General features: G+C 37.6%; 3 protein-coding genes across 5 annotated transcripts; 2 read left to right on the plus strand and 1 right to left on the minus strand.

Moving 5' to 3' along the window:
- Positions 1 to 2,185: 2,185 nt before the first annotated feature.
- LOC132132277 (etoposide-induced protein 2.4 homolog) lies at positions 2,186 to 7,107 on the plus strand. The gene is made up of 11 exons (XM_059544653.1): positions 2,186 to 2,338; positions 2,921 to 3,051; positions 4,223 to 4,368; positions 4,466 to 4,526; positions 4,617 to 4,683; positions 4,769 to 4,893; positions 5,283 to 5,402; positions 5,497 to 5,608; positions 5,702 to 5,813; positions 6,658 to 6,732; positions 6,830 to 7,107. The coding sequence occupies exons 2-11, from the start codon at positions 3,010 to 3,012 to the stop codon at positions 6,990 to 6,992; spliced, it is 1,023 nt and encodes a 340-aa protein (XP_059400636.1). The 5' UTR covers positions 2,186 to 2,338; positions 2,921 to 3,009; the 3' UTR covers positions 6,993 to 7,107.
- A 1,943-nt stretch (positions 7,108 to 9,050) lies between these two features.
- LOC132132156 (dolichyl-diphosphooligosaccharide--protein glycosyltransferase subunit STT3A) lies at positions 9,051 to 18,992 on the plus strand. 2 transcript variants are annotated; one of them, XM_059544452.1, is made up of 18 exons: positions 9,051 to 9,207; positions 9,865 to 9,987; positions 10,072 to 10,132; positions 10,212 to 10,333; positions 11,328 to 11,473; positions 11,565 to 11,655; positions 12,300 to 12,406; positions 12,510 to 12,674; positions 12,772 to 12,952; positions 13,087 to 13,242; positions 14,862 to 14,953; positions 15,034 to 15,189; positions 15,273 to 15,461; positions 15,562 to 15,678; positions 15,766 to 15,868; positions 16,000 to 16,188; positions 18,440 to 18,555; positions 18,648 to 18,992. In XM_059544452.1, the coding sequence occupies exons 2-18, from the start codon at positions 9,900 to 9,902 to the stop codon at positions 18,684 to 18,686; spliced, it is 2,118 nt and encodes a 705-aa protein (XP_059400435.1). In that variant the 5' UTR covers positions 9,051 to 9,207; positions 9,865 to 9,899; the 3' UTR covers positions 18,687 to 18,992. The 2 variants fall into 2 exon arrangements, with proteins under 2 accessions (XP_059400435.1, XP_059400436.1); XM_059544453.1 differs by lacking the exon at positions 9,051 to 9,207 and adding an exon at positions 9,234 to 9,257.
- LOC132132157 (cryptochrome-2-like) lies at positions 18,815 to 20,125 on the minus strand. Of its 2 annotated transcripts, none has more exons than XM_059544454.1 (3): positions 20,067 to 20,125; positions 19,452 to 19,627; positions 18,815 to 19,269 (listed from the first exon to the last, which is right to left on the minus strand). In XM_059544454.1, exons 2-3 carry the CDS (start codon positions 19,623 to 19,625, stop codon positions 19,096 to 19,098), a joined length of 348 nt encoding a protein of 115 aa, XP_059400437.1. In that variant the 5' UTR covers positions 19,626 to 19,627; positions 20,067 to 20,125; the 3' UTR covers positions 18,815 to 19,095. The 2 variants fall into 2 exon arrangements, with proteins under 2 accessions (XP_059400437.1, XP_059400438.1); XM_059544455.1 differs by lacking the exon at positions 20,067 to 20,125 and adding an exon at positions 19,890 to 20,056 and having other exon boundaries at positions 19,452 to 19,800.
- Positions 20,126 to 20,296: the final 171 nt, after the last annotated feature.

Genomic DNA, 20,296 nt, shown 5'->3' on the forward strand with positions numbered 1-20,296 from the left:
ATCAAGGACAAGTACGACGGCTGAGTTTGAAATGTTTGATAAATGACACGTACTGTAGTTTCCATCTCTTGCATGTGATCCATATTTGTTTTCCACTTGAACAGCAATGATAGGTCCACCTTAAACTGTCAACATATAAGCCCAACATCAAAGATCACTCAGAGTACATTTTCGACTACTTTTTATGTTTCAGAAACAATCCTACCTGAAAAAGCACCACTTTGGGAATAAGCTTATCGAAGTAGATTTTAAAAGCCATTATAAAGCCTTGGTAAGTGGTACACAGTAGCATATCTCTATCACGCAAAAGTCAGCTGTAGAGATAAGTGGTTTGTTTGGGGTGTTAGAAATGGAACAATCTCTTTCCGTGTGATATTTCACTTTATTTTCATAGTCCACTTTAGATATTCTGCTAACCATTAAGTAACTTTGGAATGAAATGTCAACTAACTCTCAGTAGATATTAATAAACTGGTAAGTTAAGGTCAGTAGAATAAATTGACATGTAAAGACTACTTAGTAGAATGTCTGTTGGAGGACCATCAAAATAGTGAACAGGAATTTGCAGGATATGACTTGAGAAAGTAGAGCTGTTTATATTTCATTCAACAGCAGAAATCACCTGTGCAGTCAAGGTCAGATTCTATCTACCATCCTGGGCATAAAATTACCTAAAGTCCCACCATGCAGACAAGTGAAGGAAAGTGAATTGGATGGGCAAAAAAAACAAAAGACACACCAAGAAATTATCAGATAGAAGTCACAGAATTATAGATAAAGTATCAAATGAATAGCTGAAATAAATATTTAAACATTGGAATTTGTAAAAAAAGCACGGTTAATTATTTAGAATTTAAATATAGCAATTAAAAAAAGAAGGTAACAAACAAAATAAATTAAGTATTTGAAAGTTGGAATTTGTAAAGAAATTGTCATTTTAGTAAATAAATGGAGTAAGTAAAGTAAATAAATAAACAAACAAACAAATACTTGCAAGTTGGAACTTGTAAGGGAGCAGAGTTATTTATTTAATTACTGCCATTTAAAAGGATCAAACCATTTAATTTGTAAAGAAGCACAATTAATTATTTAGAAATTAACAAATGTAATTTTTACAAACAATTATGATTTTTGTTTCTGTAGCCATCTGATCCCATGACCTTTTAGAATTTCACACAATCACATCATTTCCAGCTTTACAAGGCCTCTCTGATTTTAAAAGTTCTTTCAATTTTGCAGTGATATTAGTCTTATTCTACAGCTGGAGGGTTGTGTTGTTATGGAAGAGTGAGGATCTACATTAATGATGTATTTCCAGTGCTGTGCAGAGCCCAGATAATGATGCAGACCAGGATGAAACAAGAACCAGAATTAAGTCCCTCCTGACAACAGCAGTCCGACAGTATTGTCAGAGGACTGGCAACAGGAGCTCTCTGAGATGTTTACATTTACATTTATGCATTTAGCAGGCACTTTTATCCAAAGCAACTACAGTGCATTCAGGATATACAATTTATTTATTTATTTTTACCAGAATGTGCGTTCCCTGGTAATTGAACCCACGACCTTTGCACTGCTAACGCAATGCTCTACCACTGAGCCACAGTAAATAAAATTCCAACAAGGCATTAAATAGAGGTGAGATCATTCCAGGATCAAAGTACACCACACATAGCGCTAATGTTCTCACATGTGGGAATTAGGGAAAGTATAGAGAGGATTTCTTACACTGTATCAAGACCTCCCTGGAAATGCAGCTCTCCTTTCTCTGGTTGATGGAGAGACCATGGCACATCACTGCAATATAAACACAGTCTTACAAAAGATTTCAATTATAAAAATATTAAATATTAAAGACATTTAAAGATACAAGATAAGTGCAAAGTTTTTCCTTAACTGAAGTGTCGGTATATGGCCAAATAAAGCACGCAAGGCTTAAAAAAAGAATAAAATATCTGCTTGATTGTTTCTTATACTGAAAACAGACATGTTTTTTTTCCTCATTTAAGAGCTATGAAATATATCAAATGTAATCTGAAATAAAGTGCCCAACAGGATGCGGTAAAAAAAGAAAGACATTTATGCGGTGAGTTTTGGAACAAACAGAAAGCGACCCTTGGGTATTTCTTCTTTTACTGTCTATGGATATTTGCGGTGTAGTTCCTGTCAATCAACGTGGTCTAAAAACTACAAATCCCGTCATACGGCAGACCGCTTCGCGCATGCGCAGCTGAACTGGGCTGGCCTGATGCTGTTTTGTTGAGAGCTGAAAAAAAAAGAGTCTGAAACTCCAAGGCTTCAAGTGAAGAGAATATTTTAGCCTAGACAGGCACATGAGGTACTATGTGCTGGATTGATATGAAATCATGTTTTCTATGGTTATAAGTATCCGATAATATCTGTTAAAGCTGATTTATGCTGTAGTTAACGTTAGCTGCTCAGCTAATGATCCAGTGGCTAATGCTGCTGTTGTTGTTTACTAGAGAACTGGTCCATCAAACAATGTTTTCTGATAATCGAAATAATGATAATCTTATTTGGCCTGATGTAGCATGCCGTCTTTTGGTGATATGAAATGTTTTTATCTACACCAAGCTTTAGTTCAGATCCAAATATCTTACAAAAACATGTTTGTTAGTATATATATATATATATATATATGTATGTGTGTGTGTGTGTGAGACCCTTGATCATGGTCACATGGAGTTCCATTAGGGCATGTTGTCAACTTGCATGTCATGTCATTTCAATTGTGAGCCTCTGTAAGTTCTCTTTATTAAAATTGAAAACACATTATAATTTTAGTTTATGACTAATGTAAGGGTGTTCTTTCAAAGCTGCTGGATCAAAATTGATCAAAAAGCATGAAAATGTAATGAAGCCACAGATATAAAGAGTTCTTTTTCTCTGGACACAATAGTTTGCAGACGTGTCCTCCTCCCGACATGAGATCTTGCCTGGCCCCTGGTTACCCCTCCTGCAGTTGATGACTCTGCAGCCGGTGTGGAGATGACGGACAGTGTCAGAGCGTTTGTCCGCAATGTTGCGACGGTCAGAACCTAATTTTACATCTAGTAAACCATATGATTTAATGTCTTTTATGACTTGAAATCACATCAACATCTGTAAAGGTGATGATACACATTTTTGAGCAGTGTTGCTGAACAATGTTGCCTTCATTGGGCAACCGAGTAAGACACAGGGCCCAGCAAAATTGCTTTAAAAAGTTGCCCAGTGTATCATCACCTTAAAGGGATACTCCACCCCAAAATGAAAATGTTGTCATTAATCACTTACCCCCATGTCGTTTCAAACCTGTAAAAGCTTTGTCAGTCTTTGAAACACAATTTAAGATATTTTGGATGAAAACCGGGAGCCTTGTTACTGTCCCATTGACTGCCAGGTAAAATACACTGTCAAGGTCCAGAAATGAAAGACATCGTCAGATTAGTCCATCTGCCATCAGTGGTTCAACCGTAATGTTATGAAGCAACGACAATACTTTTAGTATGTGAATGAAACAAAAAATAACGACTTTATTCAACAATTTGTCTCCTCTGTGTCACCACACCAAAAGAATATGTTTTTTACGTATATTTACGCTTTGGTTTGAAAGAAAACAGTACATCCTTGCATCGCAGCTGACACAGAAGAGCGTAAGCTGCTTGTGTACTGCTCAGATTCTACAAAATGGTTCTACGTTGTTGTGGAAAGACACAGAGGAGACAAATTGTTGAATAAAGTCATTATTTTTGTTTTATTCACATATAAAAAGTATTGTCGTTGCTTCATAACATTACGGTTGAACCACTGATGGCAGATGGACTATTCTGACGATGTTTTTCATATCTTGACCTTGACAGTGTATTTTACCTGAACAGTCACAAGCCTCTTGGTTTTTATCCAAAATATCTTAAATTGTGTTCTGAAGACTAATGAAGCTTTTATGGGTTTGGAACGACATGGGGGTAAGTGATTAATGACAAAATTTTCTTTTTGGGTTGGAGTATCCCTTTAAGCTCTTGGTGTTGGTTCAGCTTGCCTTTTTAATTTTTTTTTTAATGATTTCTGAATGGTCATGTGACACTGAAGATTACAGTAATGGCTGCTGAAAATGTAGCTTTGCATCACAGGAAAACATTACATTTTAAAAATGTATTATTGAATTGTAATAATATTTTATTCTTATTGAAAAAGTGGCAATCTTCCCATTTCATTTTAGGGAATCAAGGACTCCATCCTGGGCATTGGAACCATTTCCAAGCTTGATGCTCGAATTCAGCAGAAGAGGGAGGAGCAGAGGAGGCACAGAACGAGCGGGGCCTTGGCGATGAGACGGGCTCAGAGCGAGGAACGGAAACAGGACTGGTAGATGTGCCATTCAAATTCATTTATTCAGTCTATTCTTATACTACCGGTCCTGATAAAATAGGTTTCTTTGTTTTTTTTGTTTTTTTTAATACAGTGAACCAAAACTAGCAAGTCGAATTTTTCAGTGCTGTGCTTGGAATGGAGGCGTATTTTGGGTACGTTTCTCTGTCTCTTATTGGTCAACTATGCTTTGGTGTGTGTATGCTAAATTTCTATGAAATAATCCCATTTCATTTATCTCACAGCTAAGTCTGTTCCTGTTTTATCGGGTGTTTATCCCACTGCTGCAGTCCCTTACTGCTAGAATTATAGGTATGTGTTGCTTTTAAATAACTTTCATGTCATATATTCCAGATTTGTCTTTGTATTTATGCTTCTTGTGCTAATCTGGTTTCAGGTGACCCTTCGCTACACGGTAATGTGTGGTCCTGGCTGGAGTTTATTCTGACATCTGTATTCAGTGCTCTCTGGGTTCTGCCTCTGTTTGTGCTAAGCAAGATAGTTAATGCCATTTGGTTCCAGGTGAGACTTTTTTTGAACATACTTTATTGGGTGGCTTACTGGTTTAATCGTGAAATCAGCATTCTTGTAATTAAGGCAGTTTATTAGAGCAATATGGGAAAATATATATAGCCATTCTTTGCTTTATGGGTTAAGTATAACTTTATAGTAGTAAAATATTTTTTTTTTATATTTTAAATATATATTAAAATGTAATTTATTCCTGCGATGTTAAAGCTGAATTTTAGGCATCATTACTCCAGTCTTCAGTGTCACATGATCTTTCAGAAATCCTTCTAATATGCTGATTCGCTGCTCAAGAAGCACACATCTCCACTTACATACACATATATCTGTTTTGTGATATTTTAAATGTAGAGTTGTGGTGGTTGTTCCGTTTTGTCGAGCAGGACATTGCTGATCTGGCGTTTGAAGTGTCCGGACGGAAAGCTCAGCCTTTTCCCAGTGTCAGCAAGATCATTGCAGACATGCTCTTCAATCTTTTGCTCCAAGCTCTCTTCCTCATTCAGGTAGAAGATCGCTGAAATCTTTACATCTGCGATTTGCTCAGCTTGTTTATCTCTCTTTTTTTAAACACACTTTTTTATGTCTGTTGTCTTTCAGGGATGGATTGTGAGTCTCTTTCCCATTGATGCTATTGGTCAGTTGGTCAGTCTCCTGCACATGTCTCTGCTCTACTCTCTTTACTGCTTTGAATATCGCTGGTTTAATCACGGTAAGTGTGTGTCTCCTCGGATCAATCAGTTGGACAAACAATCAGAATATGTACTCGGAACCTTTCCTGATTGACATTTTATGTCTTCTGAAGGAATTGAAATGCACCAAAGGCTGTCAAACATTGAGAGAAACTGGCCGTATTACTTTGGCTTTGGTTTGCCCATGGCACTACTGACTGCACTGCCCTCGTCATACATCATAAGGTACAATCAGAGTTAGGACAGCACTATTAATTGAATTTCTAACCGCAATTACAATTATGGATTCCACAATTATGTAACCGTTCAAATCGGCAGTTAATCGTTCAAAGTCCACTTATGTTATTCTGCGTGCTTTTTTTATCTTAAGGGTTTTTCCCCATTATTGAATTTTAGTTTTACTATAACATTACAATACCATTACTATTTTTACTTTTTTATAATTTAAAGAAGAAACCAATCTGATGTATAGTTGACATTTGAGCCTTAATACTATAGGAAAGCACTAAAGGTTTTTCAGTAGTGTTTACAGCTTGTTTATTTTCGTATAAAAATACGGCAGGCAGTTGCATCAAACAATGGTATAAACAACATCAGTGTAAATAGCGCTAATCATGATGTAATAATCGCAATTACAATTTCAAGGGAATAATCAACACTTATGATTTTTGTGATAACCGTGCAGCCCTAATCAGAGTCAATTTCAACTTAACGTCTTCTGGTCTGATCGTGATTAAAGAGAAAAATGAAAATTTTCGTCATCTACTCACTCTCATGTGATTTCAAACCTGTTTTTTCTTCTGCTGAACACAAAAGAAGATACTTTGATATTTTTGGTCCTTACAGTAGAAATCTTTGGTAATGGTAACCTAAAATAGTTAGTTGGTAAAATTCTTCAAAATATTTTCTTCGGTGTTCCACAAAAGAAAGTCAGGTTTGGAACGACATTAAGGTGAATAAATGTCAACTTTCTTGTTTTAATATCACTGTGAGACATCCCTAGAGTATATGTAGTATCCCATAATGTGTCATTTCTGTGTGGCTACTAATCTTGCACTCTTTCCTCCAGCGGCTGTTTGTTCTCCATTCTCTTCCCGCTCTTCATCATCAGTGCTAACGAAGCAAATACCCCAGTCAAATTCTAGTAAGGTTTTCTTTTTTGCTTTGTTTTATGTAACATTTACTAAAAAAGAGATTTTATTGCTGTCTGATAACATTGCTGTTTTTTTCCAACATCGCAGCCATTTCCAGCTCCGCCTCTTTTCCCTGGTCGTCCTCATCAGTAACAAACTGTTCCACAAAACGGTGCACCTGCAGAGCTCCATCACGACCTCCACATCCACTGAGAAGTTGTCCTCGCCTCACTTGTCCCCGACGCGCCAGCGACCTATGCCCCCGCAGTGACCTCTTTCAAGATTCCCAACTCAGTTTGGTTTGCAAGATTGGATGGAAAAAGATTACGTTGTCTGTATTTGAAAGGGTCTGTCGATGTTCTCCTGAGGGATGAATGGGACAGGTTAGTCAGAGCTAACTGGATCGCCCTGTGCTGATACACAAGGTCATGATTCTCGATGTGACTATTTTTGTACCCATTATGTGCCATTTGGGTGATTTGTAGAGCCAGCACAAAGACCTCAGCGTGCACATTTTCTGTGAACTGACTTCCCTCCTCTTTTAGGTCCTGTAGTTTCTATCTCGACTCTCGAGTTTTATCTATTTATGGCCTTCTTTTTAATTTGATGTAATGACTTTTCCTGCCTTGTGAGGTCCAGACACATGACAGTTTGTTTCTCAGTTAACACTAAGCTCTATGCTTTAACTAATGACTTATGGTATGGATCAGTAGAAAAAGACCCCAATGTCCCCCAGTGGTTTGTTTTTCTGCACTGAAATGTGGACTAGACTGAAAAAAAACCCGATCAAATTGAAAGGCCTCTTTATGTAAGGGATGTTGTGAATTGTTTGCTAGACGTTTTAAAGCTCATTACTTTATTGACTACACATCTTCAGTGTTCTAAATGATTTATTCACCCTTCTGTTTCTTTGATTTGTGGAATACAAAAGAAGAGATTTTGCAGAATGTTCATGCTGCTCAAGTCCCTATATCCTTATATTTTATGAAAAACTGCAATGGGAACATTCTTTGAAAGTTCTCCTTTCGTGTTTTACAGAAAAAAGTCAGTCATGTTAGGAACGACATGAGAGGGAGTAAATTATGGATATTTTTTTTGAACAAGTAACAATGTAAACCTTAAAAGGGAGCTGCTTTTACTTGGTTTCTTTTATAATGCATTTTAATTTTGGGAATGCCATGTCAACATGATTCAGTGTCATCTGTAACGGTCCGGGGATGATTTCCGACAGTATGCACAAGTTTTTTGAACCTGCTGCTGTCAGGTGACACTGGCAAACTGTGACACTTGTGAAACTTTACTTTAAATGATCACGGATCCAGTTTCTGATGAATGCTGGCATGTCAAGTGGTCTACTGTGGTGATTGTTCCTGGAGTTCAGTACCTGGAACCTGTTTTGAAACATTTGAAACTGAAGCACATATTAAGTCGTTGTATTTGTGGGGTGTGGGTGGTGTGTATTTTAAAAAGGGTTGTAATTATCATCAGGAGTCCATAGTATTACACCTACAGACGGATATTTGTGAGTGACATTTTGTAAAAGTATTACATTATTTCAATAAATTTGGTCTGTGTACATTATTTGTACAGAATGTTCTTATTTTATATTTACATTTGTGGACTTTTTTTTTTAATCCAAAATTACTTATTTTGCATTGAAGATGTTCTTTTTGGGAAACGAGTCCTATTTTACTGTAACTCAAACAGATTTTTTATATTTTTATAATTATGTATTATAATATATAGAACCAAATCAGCGTATTAGAATGATTTCTGAAAGATATGACTGACTTGCATTTTTGTTTAAAGTTAAAGACTCAACTTTATGCATACTCTGCAAGACCACCTTTCTATTAAACCTATTCTTTTGGACTGTCTCGGTTTTAATGCAAGTAGAAAGCTCTTTTATGAAGTTAGTTCACGTAAGTACTTATTTAGTATGATTTTGCCAGAAAAGGTTTTAGATTTTTATCATATGTTAATTTAAAATAAATTGTGCAATATTACTTGCTGTGTTTGTTTATTTGCTTGGTTTTTATTGTATTTATGTGATAATTGTTTTTGCCATGCAAATTGCCTCAGATGCTGACATGGCATTAAATCAAATTATACTACTTGACATAACTCATTATGAACTTGTAAGGGAAATTTCTATTTAACAATTAAAATAACATATAAATGTTATGATATTCTATAGTTAAAGTATTAAAGTTAAGAGCTGTATGGACTCAACACATTGCTAACTTTCTTTCTCCCTTTAGGACCTATGTTTAGGACACGTCATATCTGGAGCGCCATGCGGAACTAGTCTTGAAACGCTTGAATGACATCTCGAAGGCCAATCAGCGAAAGCCGTTCTTTCGGAATCGTGACGCTGAACCAATTAGCGCCCTCTCTACGTGGATAGGTGGGGCTTGATAACAGAGAGGGTTGTATGTGAGAGTGTGGTAGGTCTGGAGTGAGTGAACCGCCGATGAATAAGACTGGTAATTTTGCACATTTATAATATCTGATGTTATTTATTGCAACTATACAGGTTCGCTGTCATTATATTTACCCCCTTGAATTAAATAACACATTTACGTATAATTAAAAAAAGCTTGGAATGCTGTGAGATAGGTGTAATGTTAGCTGGCAGCTAATGAGCTAATCAAGACTTTAATAGTTTATAAACACGATTTGTTCATCAGAAAAACACAGTATTTATGCGCATCTTTTATACTCTCTGCATTGATTTCTCTCCTTGTTAGGTTACATGTGTGGTGAAGTGTTAATGAGCACAAACTGGCTCTTCCTGATTTTATAAAGCTTTGACACTTTAACAGATAACACAATTTGCAGATTTATGCATTTCTTTAACTGCTTTACCCTCTACAATTCATTTTTGACGCTTAATAGATTTGCAAAACCTCTTTAATCAGGGTAAAAATAAAATCTAGGATTGCATAATCATATTTAGATGTTTAAATCTGCCAAAAGTGGCTTACTGCTTGTACATAGTTTGTTGTTAAAGGAGCCCTATCCTACGCCGCTCTAACATTTTACCTTTTCCCCTAAAATGTATGAATAGTTTAAGTTGTATTACTATTATTATAATTATTATTAACTGTTGTATTTTTTATATAAACATGCTGTTTTGTCAGGTATCAAGAGTTAGTCTTGCCTCCTGTGTGTTAAGATGACCAAGTTGGGCTTCCTGCGTCTGTCCTACGAGAAACAGGACACCCTGCTGAAGCTGCTCATCCTGTCTATGGCAGCCATCCTCTGTGAGTGGATGCACGTCCCTTTGTATCAGACTCCCTGTATGTCAGCTGTCCTCTAAAGCTGTCTGTCTTGTCATTTTCCTCCAGCGTTCTCCACCAGACTGTTCTCTGTGCTTCGGTTCGAGAGTGTTATCCATGAGTTTGATCCGTAAGTGCAGCTATTGGTTCATTTTTGCAGTGCACCAGTGTCCGAACACCTGTTTAATTGAGCTGTTTCTTGTTGGCAGTTATTTCAATTACCGGACCACTCGCTTCTTGACGGAAGAGGGCTTTTACCAATTCCATAACTGGTTTGATGATCGGGCTTGGTATCCACTTGGGAGGATTATAGGAGGCACCATCTATCCCGGTACAGCTTAATGACATGGATTAAAAAATTTATAGCAATATAAGAATGTGTTTTTTAGCCACTTATGGCATAAAGCATAAAGCAAGATACAAAACCCCAGAATGCTTCACTCGTGCTGCAACCGGTTCATTGCATTTAGTGGAATGTTGTCTTGGAAAATATTGTTAAAGGAATAGTTCACCTGGAAAAAAAAAAAAAATATATATATATATATATATATATATATATATATATATATACATCTAATATGTAGATGAGATTAGATTTGGAGAAGTTTAGCATTGGATCACTTGCTCACCAGTGGATCTTCTGCAGTGAATGGGTGCTGTCCAAAGGCTGATTAAAAACATCACAAAAATCCACATGACTCTAGTCCATCAATGAACATATTGAGAAGTGAAAAGCAGCATGTTTGTGGAAAACAAATTCTTCAAGAAGTCATTTACATTTTAAACTGTTGGTTCTGGCCATTAAATGAGTCCTTAACATGCCTCCTATAAGAAATTGTATCCCCAGTTGTACTGTCCCATCAAAATCCAGCAACATATTTGTTTAGAACTGTTTTGGACTGACGGCACCCATTCACTGCAGAGGATCCATTATGTAATGATAAATTTCTCCAAATTTGCTCCGATGGATAAATTAAACTTCTCTACATCTTGAATGACCTGCAGATTTTTGTTTTGGGACAACAGTAATGTGGCTTTGTGATGAAGCCACATTACTAGTCTTGATGGCAATGGTGATGTCACTTCCTTATTATTTTACAAATGTTAAACACACTCCTAACCATTAGTATCAGACCCCCAAATTGTGTAGTATCGTTCGTTTTTGACTTTTTCGTCTGATGAATGATAAAACTGGCAGTGATGTAAATATAAACCATATTTAGGGACTCTTTTGTCTAGCAACTTTAAAGCAACAGGCTGAAACCACTTTAAACAGTGCTACATCTGCATAGCAACGGTGTGGTGTTTCTTTTTTGTAACTATAGGGTTGATGATCACATCTGCGGCTTTGTATCATGTTCTACACTTCTTCCACATTACCATCGACATCCGCAATGTGTGTGTGTTCCTCGCCCCTCTCTTCTCCTCCTTCACCGCTATTGTCACCTACCACTTTACAAAAGAGCTCAAGGTGAGATGAACTTCAGCACTCGGCCGTCACACCCCCTGCTCATCATTTGTCTAGCTAATTCTCCTAACTGAAGTAACACTTTATGTTGCAGGATGCGGGCGCAGGGCTTCTGGCTGCCGCCATGATCGCCGTCGTGCCTGGATACATCTCCCGTTCTGTGGCAGGCTCTTATGACAATGAAGGTACTATCTTGTCTGAGAGATATGTTCAGTTTCTCAAATTGATCGATATTGTAAGGGTTTATTAAAAAGCTTTTGATGCTTTCAAAAAGGCCCCAATAGGAAAAGTTTTCGAATTTGTCAAATGTTCTAATTGAAACATACACTACTGGTCAAAGGTTTGGTGTCAGTAAGATTTTTTTTTTTTCTTTTGGCAGGAAATTAACACTTTATTCAGCAAGGACACATTAAATTGCTCAAAAGGGACAGTTTCAGTAAAAAAAAAAAAACTCAACTTTTTAAAATCTTACATAATCATTGATCATAATAAGAAAGTTTGCTGAGTTATACAATTAAAAAAAAAAAAAAAAAAAAATTATATATATATATATTTCACAATAATATAGTTTTTGTTTAATTAAATGAAGCCTAGGTGAGTATAAGATTAATTCCTTCCAAAAACAAAAAATAAACTTACCCAAAACCTTTGAATGGTAGTGTGGATAAATATATTTATAATATAGTCTGTTCCTTGTATGGCATTGTGTTTTCAAATATGCTGAAAAATTGAAATTGTGAATTAATTTGGAAAATTTACATTAATAATATAACAATGAATACATATAATATATGAATGTATATTAAATAGTTTTTTTTATGATATAAAGGAATCGCCATTTTCTGCATGCTGTTGACATACTACATGTGGATCAAAGCAGTGAAGACGGGCTCCATTTATTGGTCGTCCATGTGCGCGCTGGCATATTTTTACATGGTGAGACACATTTGAGAGACTCTTTGAATTGGGATTGTTTCAACAGTTATTGAAATACACAAAATCCATCATTTCACACAGTAACTTTGTGTGCTGGTGTCAGGTGTCCTCCTGGGGTGGTTACGTGTTTCTGATTAACCTCATTCCCCTCCACGTGCTGGTGTTGATGCTCACCGGCCGTTTTTCTCATCGCATCTATGTGGCATACTGCACAGTCTACTGCCTGGGCACCGTCCTCTCCATGCAGATCTCTTTTGTTGGATTCCAGGTGAGGAGCTGAACATCACCTACCAAAAATGGAAAATTACTATAATATAATCTTAAAAATAGATCAATAATCTCTCTCTTTCTCTCTTTTCCTCCAGCCTGTCCAGTCCTCTGAACACATGGCTGCATTCGGGGTGTTTGGCCTGTGTCAGATTCACGCCTTTGTCGATTACCTGCGGAGCAAACTGAACACGCAGCAGTTTGAAGTGTTGTTCAAGAGTGTCATTTCGCTGGTCGGTATCATCCTGCTCTCTGCAGGTGGAGTGCTCATGCTGACAGGTTAGAAGAGACTCTCCCAGTTAAATATTTATTTCTTTTTAATACAAATATATTTGTATTTATTTATTTCTGGTCATTTAAATATATTTTTTTATTGTTTCTAAATAGTTTGTTTTTGTATTGGCTTATGCTAGGGAAAATCTCACCTTGGACTGGCCGTTTTTACTCTCTGCTGGATCCATCCTACGCCAAGAACAACATCCCCATCATCGCCTCTGTGTCTGAGCATCAGCCCACCACCTGGTCCTCCTACTACTTTGACCTGCAGCTTCTGGTCTTCATGTTTCCAGGTAAAGCACCTTCCTTTGCTTGTTTTTTTATCTTTAAACCATCATATCAGTGTTGTTATTGCTAACTAAATCTAAAACTGTGGAGTCTTTTCACATTTCTGAGACTCTCCGAAGTGAAAGTCAGCATACTAGGATACATTTCTATAGTGGTGAAAGGAAACTACATGTGTATATATATTTTTTGTTTTTCCTTTTATTTACAGTGAGTTCCTCAACCTTTGGTTTAGAAACACACATTGAGCTGCATGAACTAGTTTTAGATCATTTATATTTAGTCATTTAGCAGATGTTTTTATCCAAAGTGACTTACAAATTCTGACTTACAATAGAAGCAATCAGACCAACTAGAAGGCAACTGTATACTAGTGCTGTGAGTCTCAGTTAATCTAGCACAGTACACACAGCCAGGTTTGTTCATCCTTCATGCATGTTTTTAATTAAATAATAGAATATGTATTTGCTAGTATTAATTGGTCAGGTGCGGAAGAAAAAAAAAGATGTGTCTTTAGAAGACTCAGCAGCTCAAATAGAGATAGATAGGGTCATTCCACCTGCTGGGAACCTTCCAAAAAAAGGTCAGCAAGAGTGAATTTGTGCCCCTTTGAGATGCGTCGTTGACTTGCAGAACACAAGTTTCTGGATGGCGCATAAGTCTGAACTAGGGAGTTGAGGTATATCAGTGAAAAGCCAGAGGTTGTCTTGTAGGCAAACATCAGTACATTGAATTTAATTGGTAGCTGTGACTCTCACTGCTGCTGCATTCTGGATCAGTTGCAGACGCTTGATCGTACATTACAGAAGGCCCACCAAGAGAGCATTTCAGTACTCCAGTCTGGAGAGAACAAGAACTTGAACAAGAAGTTCTAAGGCCTGCTCGGATAGGAAGGGCTTGATCTTCCTAATGTTGTATAAGGCATATCTGCAGGACTGGGCCGTTGTAGCGATATGGTCTGTGAAGCTTGACTGATCATTGATCACAACTTCAGGGTTCCTGGCTGTCCAGGAAGGACTTATGGTTGACAAACTTAGCTGTATAGAGAAGTTGTGATGAAGTGCTGGGTTGTCTGAGACCACGAGCAGTTCTGTCTTAGCAAGGTTGAGTTGAAGGTGATGGTCCTTCATCCAGCCAGAAATGTCCATTAGACAGACATTTAATGCTAAGTTGAGAACACAAAGTGTAGTTTTATAAATGTACAGAAAACATTTTTAAAAATGAATATATAAAAAACGTTGCTAGATTTACAATGATGATGATAACTTGTTGAAAAGCATCATCACAGTAAGTGAAAAGTTCCATTGAAAATAGTTTTCATTAATTGAAATGAAGCAACATAAAATACAAATATTAGATAAATAAATGAAAATTAGAAATATCACCTTGGCAACTGACTAAAATACAATAAGCTTACGTTGAAGTAGTAAAATTACTAAAACTGAAAAAAATCTAAATAGAAATATTTTTTAAGAAAAACTAATTAAAGTGACATATAACAAAACCGCTAAAACTTAATTTAAATTGAAAACCAAAAATTATAAAAATAAAGCAAGTCAAAATATTAATAAATAGTATAATGGTGTATAAATAATGCTAAAATAATCTGCATCTGTTGTTTCTCCAGTTGGCCTTTATTACTGCTTTAACAACCTCTCTGATGCCACGATTTTCATCATCATGTATGGCGTCACCAGCATGTACTTCTCAGCTGTGATGGTAAATCACTTTCACTTCATATTAGTAAAGATTCTTTTAAAAAAGGAAGCCCTGACCCTAGTTTTATCTGTTCTGCTCAGGTGCGTCTCATGTTAGTTTTGGCTCCCGTCATGTGCATCCTGTCTGGCATCGGCGTTTCTCAGGTCCTCACCACCTACATGAAGAACCTGGATGTCAGTCGACCGGACAAGAAGTCCAAGAAGCAGCAGGACTCCACTTACCCAATCAAAAATGAGGTACGATCAATGCTCTTGATCTTTCTTAGCTTTTCTTACGTCACTGGTTCCCTCAGTGATACTCTTCTCTGATTGGTCCGTAGGTGGCAAGCGGGATGATTCTGGTCATGGCGTTTTTCCTCATCACATACACCTTCCACTCCACCTGGGTGACCAGCGAGGCGTACTCCTCCCCGTCCATCGTGCTCTCTGCCCGCGGTGGTGATGGCAGCCGCATCATCTTCGATGACTTCAGAGAGGCGTATTACTGGCTCAGACACAACACACCAGAGGTCAGTGAGCTCCGTCATGCTGTTGACCCTCATAAACATCCTGCTGCTTTTGATTCCAAACATTTTTGCTCCTCTCATTTTATTTTTGTTGCGTGTACAGGATGCTAAAGTCATGTCGTGGTGGGATTATGGGTATCAAATAACAGCGATGGCCAATCGAACGATTCTGGTTGACAACAACACTTGGAATAACACTCACATTTCCAGAGTGGGTCAGGTGAGGATGTTGCTTTATATATTTTAAACTACTAAAATATCGTTTTGCTGTTTACAGTTTTTATACTTTGGTTTTTGACCTTTGCAGGCCATGGCCTCCACTGAGGAGAAAGCCTATGAGATTATGAGAGAACTGGATGTTAGTTACGTCCTGGTGATCTTTGGTGGACTGACAGGATATTCATCTGACGGTATGGGCTCGGATTTATTTTGACCCACGGAAACAGCTTTGTGGTTCTTAATGTTTGAATTGTAGTATCTGTATTGGATTAAACCTAAATAACATGTAAACATGAGTATGTTTGTGTATTTGTTTGTGTAGACATTAATAAGTTCCTGTGGATGGTCCGTATCGGGGGCAGCACCGACACAGGGAGGCACATAAAAGAACATGACTACTACACACCCACTGGAGAGTTCCGTGTGGACCGCGAGGGGTCCCCCGTCCTGCTCAATTGCCTCATGTACAAGATGTGCTACTATCGCTTCGGCCAGGTTTACACTGAAGCCAGTAAGTGTGTGTGTGGTTTATATATATACCATATTTTCCAGACTATAAGTTGCACTTTTTTTTCATAGTTTGCCTGGTCCTGCGACTTGTTCAGGTGCGACTTGTTTATCAAAATGAATTTGACATGAACCAAGAGAAAACATTACCTACAGCCGCGAGAGGGCGCTCTACGCTGTTCAGTGCTCCTGTAGCCTACACTAAGTAGTAGAGCCCTGCATGGGCCTCAAATCTAGACCCGAGCCCGGCCCTGGCCCGAGACGCTCAGGCCCTAGCCCGACCCGTGTCCGACAGCTCATCAGAATTATCAGCCCGAGTCCGACACGAGCCCGTGTTTTTATTTATTTATTTATTTATTTTATTACACAGCAGAAGCCTGACCTATTTGCAACAATTCAAAAAGGGGTCAGTTTTGTGTTATGTTTCTTTTCATTTCTTTATCAAGTTAATTTAGAAAAATGTTTGGGAGCATTTTTTTAAATGAAGATTTACGTTAATCAGCCGAGCCGACAGCGAGTAGCCTAAAACATATTTAATCAATTAAGCCTCTCAAATTAACGCTAATACTTTACTTGGCTACAATAAAATCCATAGATATAAAACACTTCAAGCATATCACACAGACAATTAGTTCAATATATGTTTATTTATTAAACCACAGTGAGTAAAATAAAATAAAAAATTAAATACTGAGTCAGGCTCGCAACAGCGCTCGGAAACGAAATGAGAAATGGCCTACAATCTAAACAAATTAAATTAATTAAAAACAAACTTGCAGGTTATCTTACCTCAAAAATGAACCACAGAACATGTCCATTCTTTTTTCCATTAGTTTCCAACAGTTAAACGAAAATAATGTCCAGTCAAATGAAAAGTTAGAACAGTCTCTTACAGAGCATCGTGGAGAAAAAAATAGCGTCCAGAGTGGAAGGTTTTAACCCAGTCCTCCTCTTTTCTATCACTCTTCCCGCTGCGCTGAAGACACGTTTGCTGCTGCTGATGGCGGGACACTAAACACAGAGCGAGCCAGTCTTGACAGTTGCGGTAGCAGGGTCTCGTGCTGTTTCCACCATAGCAGCACATCTCGTCCATCACCTTCCATGTTGTGATTGAGGCGCATGTATTGCTGTACTTCATCATCGTCATCCTCGTCCTGCTCCACAATGTTTTCAAACTCGGCCAGCGCTCTCTTCTTTGCTGCGTGGCCAGCAACAACAGGTGCAGACACAGAAATGCTCGCCGCTGCATGAATCATCATTTTATAATTATTAGTTGGCCAACTAGGCTATGATTAATACATTAATTTAGAGGCCTATAATAACTACTACTACAATAAGTGGATATAAGAGAAGTATAATCGTGGGTCGCGCTGACGGAAAAGCGTGCGTGCGTGAGACTGTCATGTCAGTATGTCAGTGTAATTATAACGGGTTGAATTATCTGATTATGAAAGTTATGAGGTTATGAAATGTCTTTCTATGTTTGTTTTTCTATCGTCGACGTCAACTTCTCATTTTTTTTTTTTTTTTATTAATGTCTAAAAATATAAATAGAAGGATAACCCAAAAAAGGCCTGAGGCCCGGCCCGCATGTGAGCTATAACGTGAAAATTGGCCCGAAGCCCGGCCCCAGGGGCATAAATAAGTCGGGGCCCCTCGGGCTAAAATGCAGGGCTTTACTAAGTAGCATGGAGCGCCCTCTCGCGGCTGTAGACGGTAATGTTTTCTCTTGGTTCAGTCCAGTCCAGTGCGACTTAATGTTATTTTTTTTTTTCCTCATGACGTATTTTTGGACTGTTGCGACTTATAGTTAGGTGCGACTTATAGTGCGAAAAATACGGTGTGTGTATATATATATGTATGTATATATATATATATATATATATATATATATATATATATATATATATATATATATATATATATATATATATATATATATATAGGTGTGTGTATGTTTTGATACTATTATTTTATATTCATTAAAAACAAATTTTAATTTTATGTGCTTTTATTCATAGCTATTCTATTTAGTTAACAATAACAGCACAATTAATTAGTATTATTTTGAGTATTTAATATTTTTAGTGAATATTTTATTATTATTAGCTTCATAACTGATATTATGGAAGTAAAATGAGTTGCAAATGCTGTTTCATGTTGACTTTTAGTTCAGGTTTTGAACAACAAAAACTAAGAAATTAGTGATGACTAGAATTAAATTCTACATTTTCTTTTTTTTTTTACTTTTCCAGAGCGTCCTCCTGGTTACGACAGGGTTCGTAATGCTGAGATTGGCAACAAGGACTTTGAGCTGGATGTGCTGGAGGAAGCGTATACTACAGAGCACTGGCTTGTCAGGATATACAAGGTACATCTTAACTCACCTGTGTATATTTAACCGTTACTGTCCTTCTAAACCATCTGAATTTCAACTGATGATCTCCTGCTTTACCTCCACAGGTCAAAGACCTTGACAATCGTGGCCTCTCAAGAACGTAAAACCCAGAAACTCAAAATCCCACCCCCTCTTCTGAACACGCAGCACTGAACGTCTGCGGGCCCCATCCCATGATATGAGGGAAAAGTGTGAAGATTTTTTATACTTTTGTTGTAATTGCTGAAAGAGATTTTCTTTTCATTTTTTTTTAAATTTGATTGTCAAATGTGATGTTTACTGGGGGCAGAAGGTTTCAAATCACCTGAAAAGGTGAGAATAATGTTCATAAATCATTTCTGCAATCAGCAGGCCAGATAACTGTTTGATTTGTCTTTAAATGGGTGAATAAAAGAGTGACTGGGATTAAATTGATCACTGTCTTTATTTTTAATGATTAAAATCACATGTATGCCGAAGTTAGAGTCAAGACCAGGCCCACTAATATCTACATCCTCAAGAGTTCTCGACTTGTTAGTCCAAAAACCAAGCTGCCAATTTTAATGAGCTGAAAATATGTTGATCACTGCACCACCAGAAGGTGCATGCAGACGAGCAGCCGAATCGGATGTATGGGCTCAGGACGGGGGTGCTGGGGCTCATGGAGTTGAGGAATGTTTGTGTTTTTTTAAGCTTGCACACCCACACCTGGAAAAAGACAAAATCAATGAATAAAAATTAATATTTGCTTAATTTAAGATACTTATGCTTAACCATTTAAACCATTATACATAATAAAATAAAATAAAAATCAATTTCTACATAAAATATGCAGGCTTTATAGGGTTTATAAATTTATATGTAATGCACAGATGTGTTGGGGCATGTACCGTTCTCTGCATGTGCTCATCCAGTCTGTGCAGAGCTTCTTGTTCACCCCCCAGGAACAGATCTGGTCCTAAGGATGATGTATCCAGTCCAAGATCTTCAAGAGTTGGAATCCCAAACTCCTCTTCATGGTACTCAGAAAATGAAGTGGACACACCTTCCAGGGAAAGAGGCATTACTGAGGAGAGAAAACCCAGCTACAGTCTCTTCTCATGTAGCATGATGTCCAAAAAGATACCTTTCATGTCCTCTTTGATTGGAACAGGTTTTTTAGTAGGACCGATGGCCTTCACCACAGAAGTGAACGTAAGTCATGGGAGGCTTGCAGTTGTTCTCGTCAATAAGTCTTTTCTATGAAAATATAAAATTAGATTTACAAATTATAGCAATTACCTGTAAATGTTGTAGAGAGTGTGAGAAATCTTTGGAATAACTAACACCCCATATTCCTCTGCCAACTTCATGACCCCATTGTCTATACTCTGACTATACGGCTCTGTAACAACCTCGAAAGTCAACCGGGTGATCTTCCATTTCTCAAAGAGCTTTGGAAGGACCTCTGCGTTGCATGAAGGAAAAACATTTGACCCAAACCTTAACCTTTTTTCCAACCTTACCTGGAGTTGAGTTTCTTCAGACTGGAGTCCAGGTCTCTGAGAGCTTCTATTAGAAATCTCCATTGATTAATGCAGATGCGAGTGTTGGGGTACCAGGGGTCCAGCAGGAATGGGGGTAGATGTGTTAACAAAAATCATCGAGGGTAGTGGACAGAGCAGGATTGTCATGCAAACTCAGCTCCTTGCGGAACCAGTGAATGGAGTAATGGCTCATGGTCACTTTTGGGATG

This window comes from Carassius carassius, chromosome 49, assembly GCF_963082965.1.
Source record: "Carassius carassius chromosome 49, fCarCar2.1, whole genome shotgun sequence".
In the NCBI taxonomy this organism is placed as follows: Eukaryota; Metazoa; Chordata; class Actinopteri; order Cypriniformes; family Cyprinidae; genus Carassius; species Carassius carassius.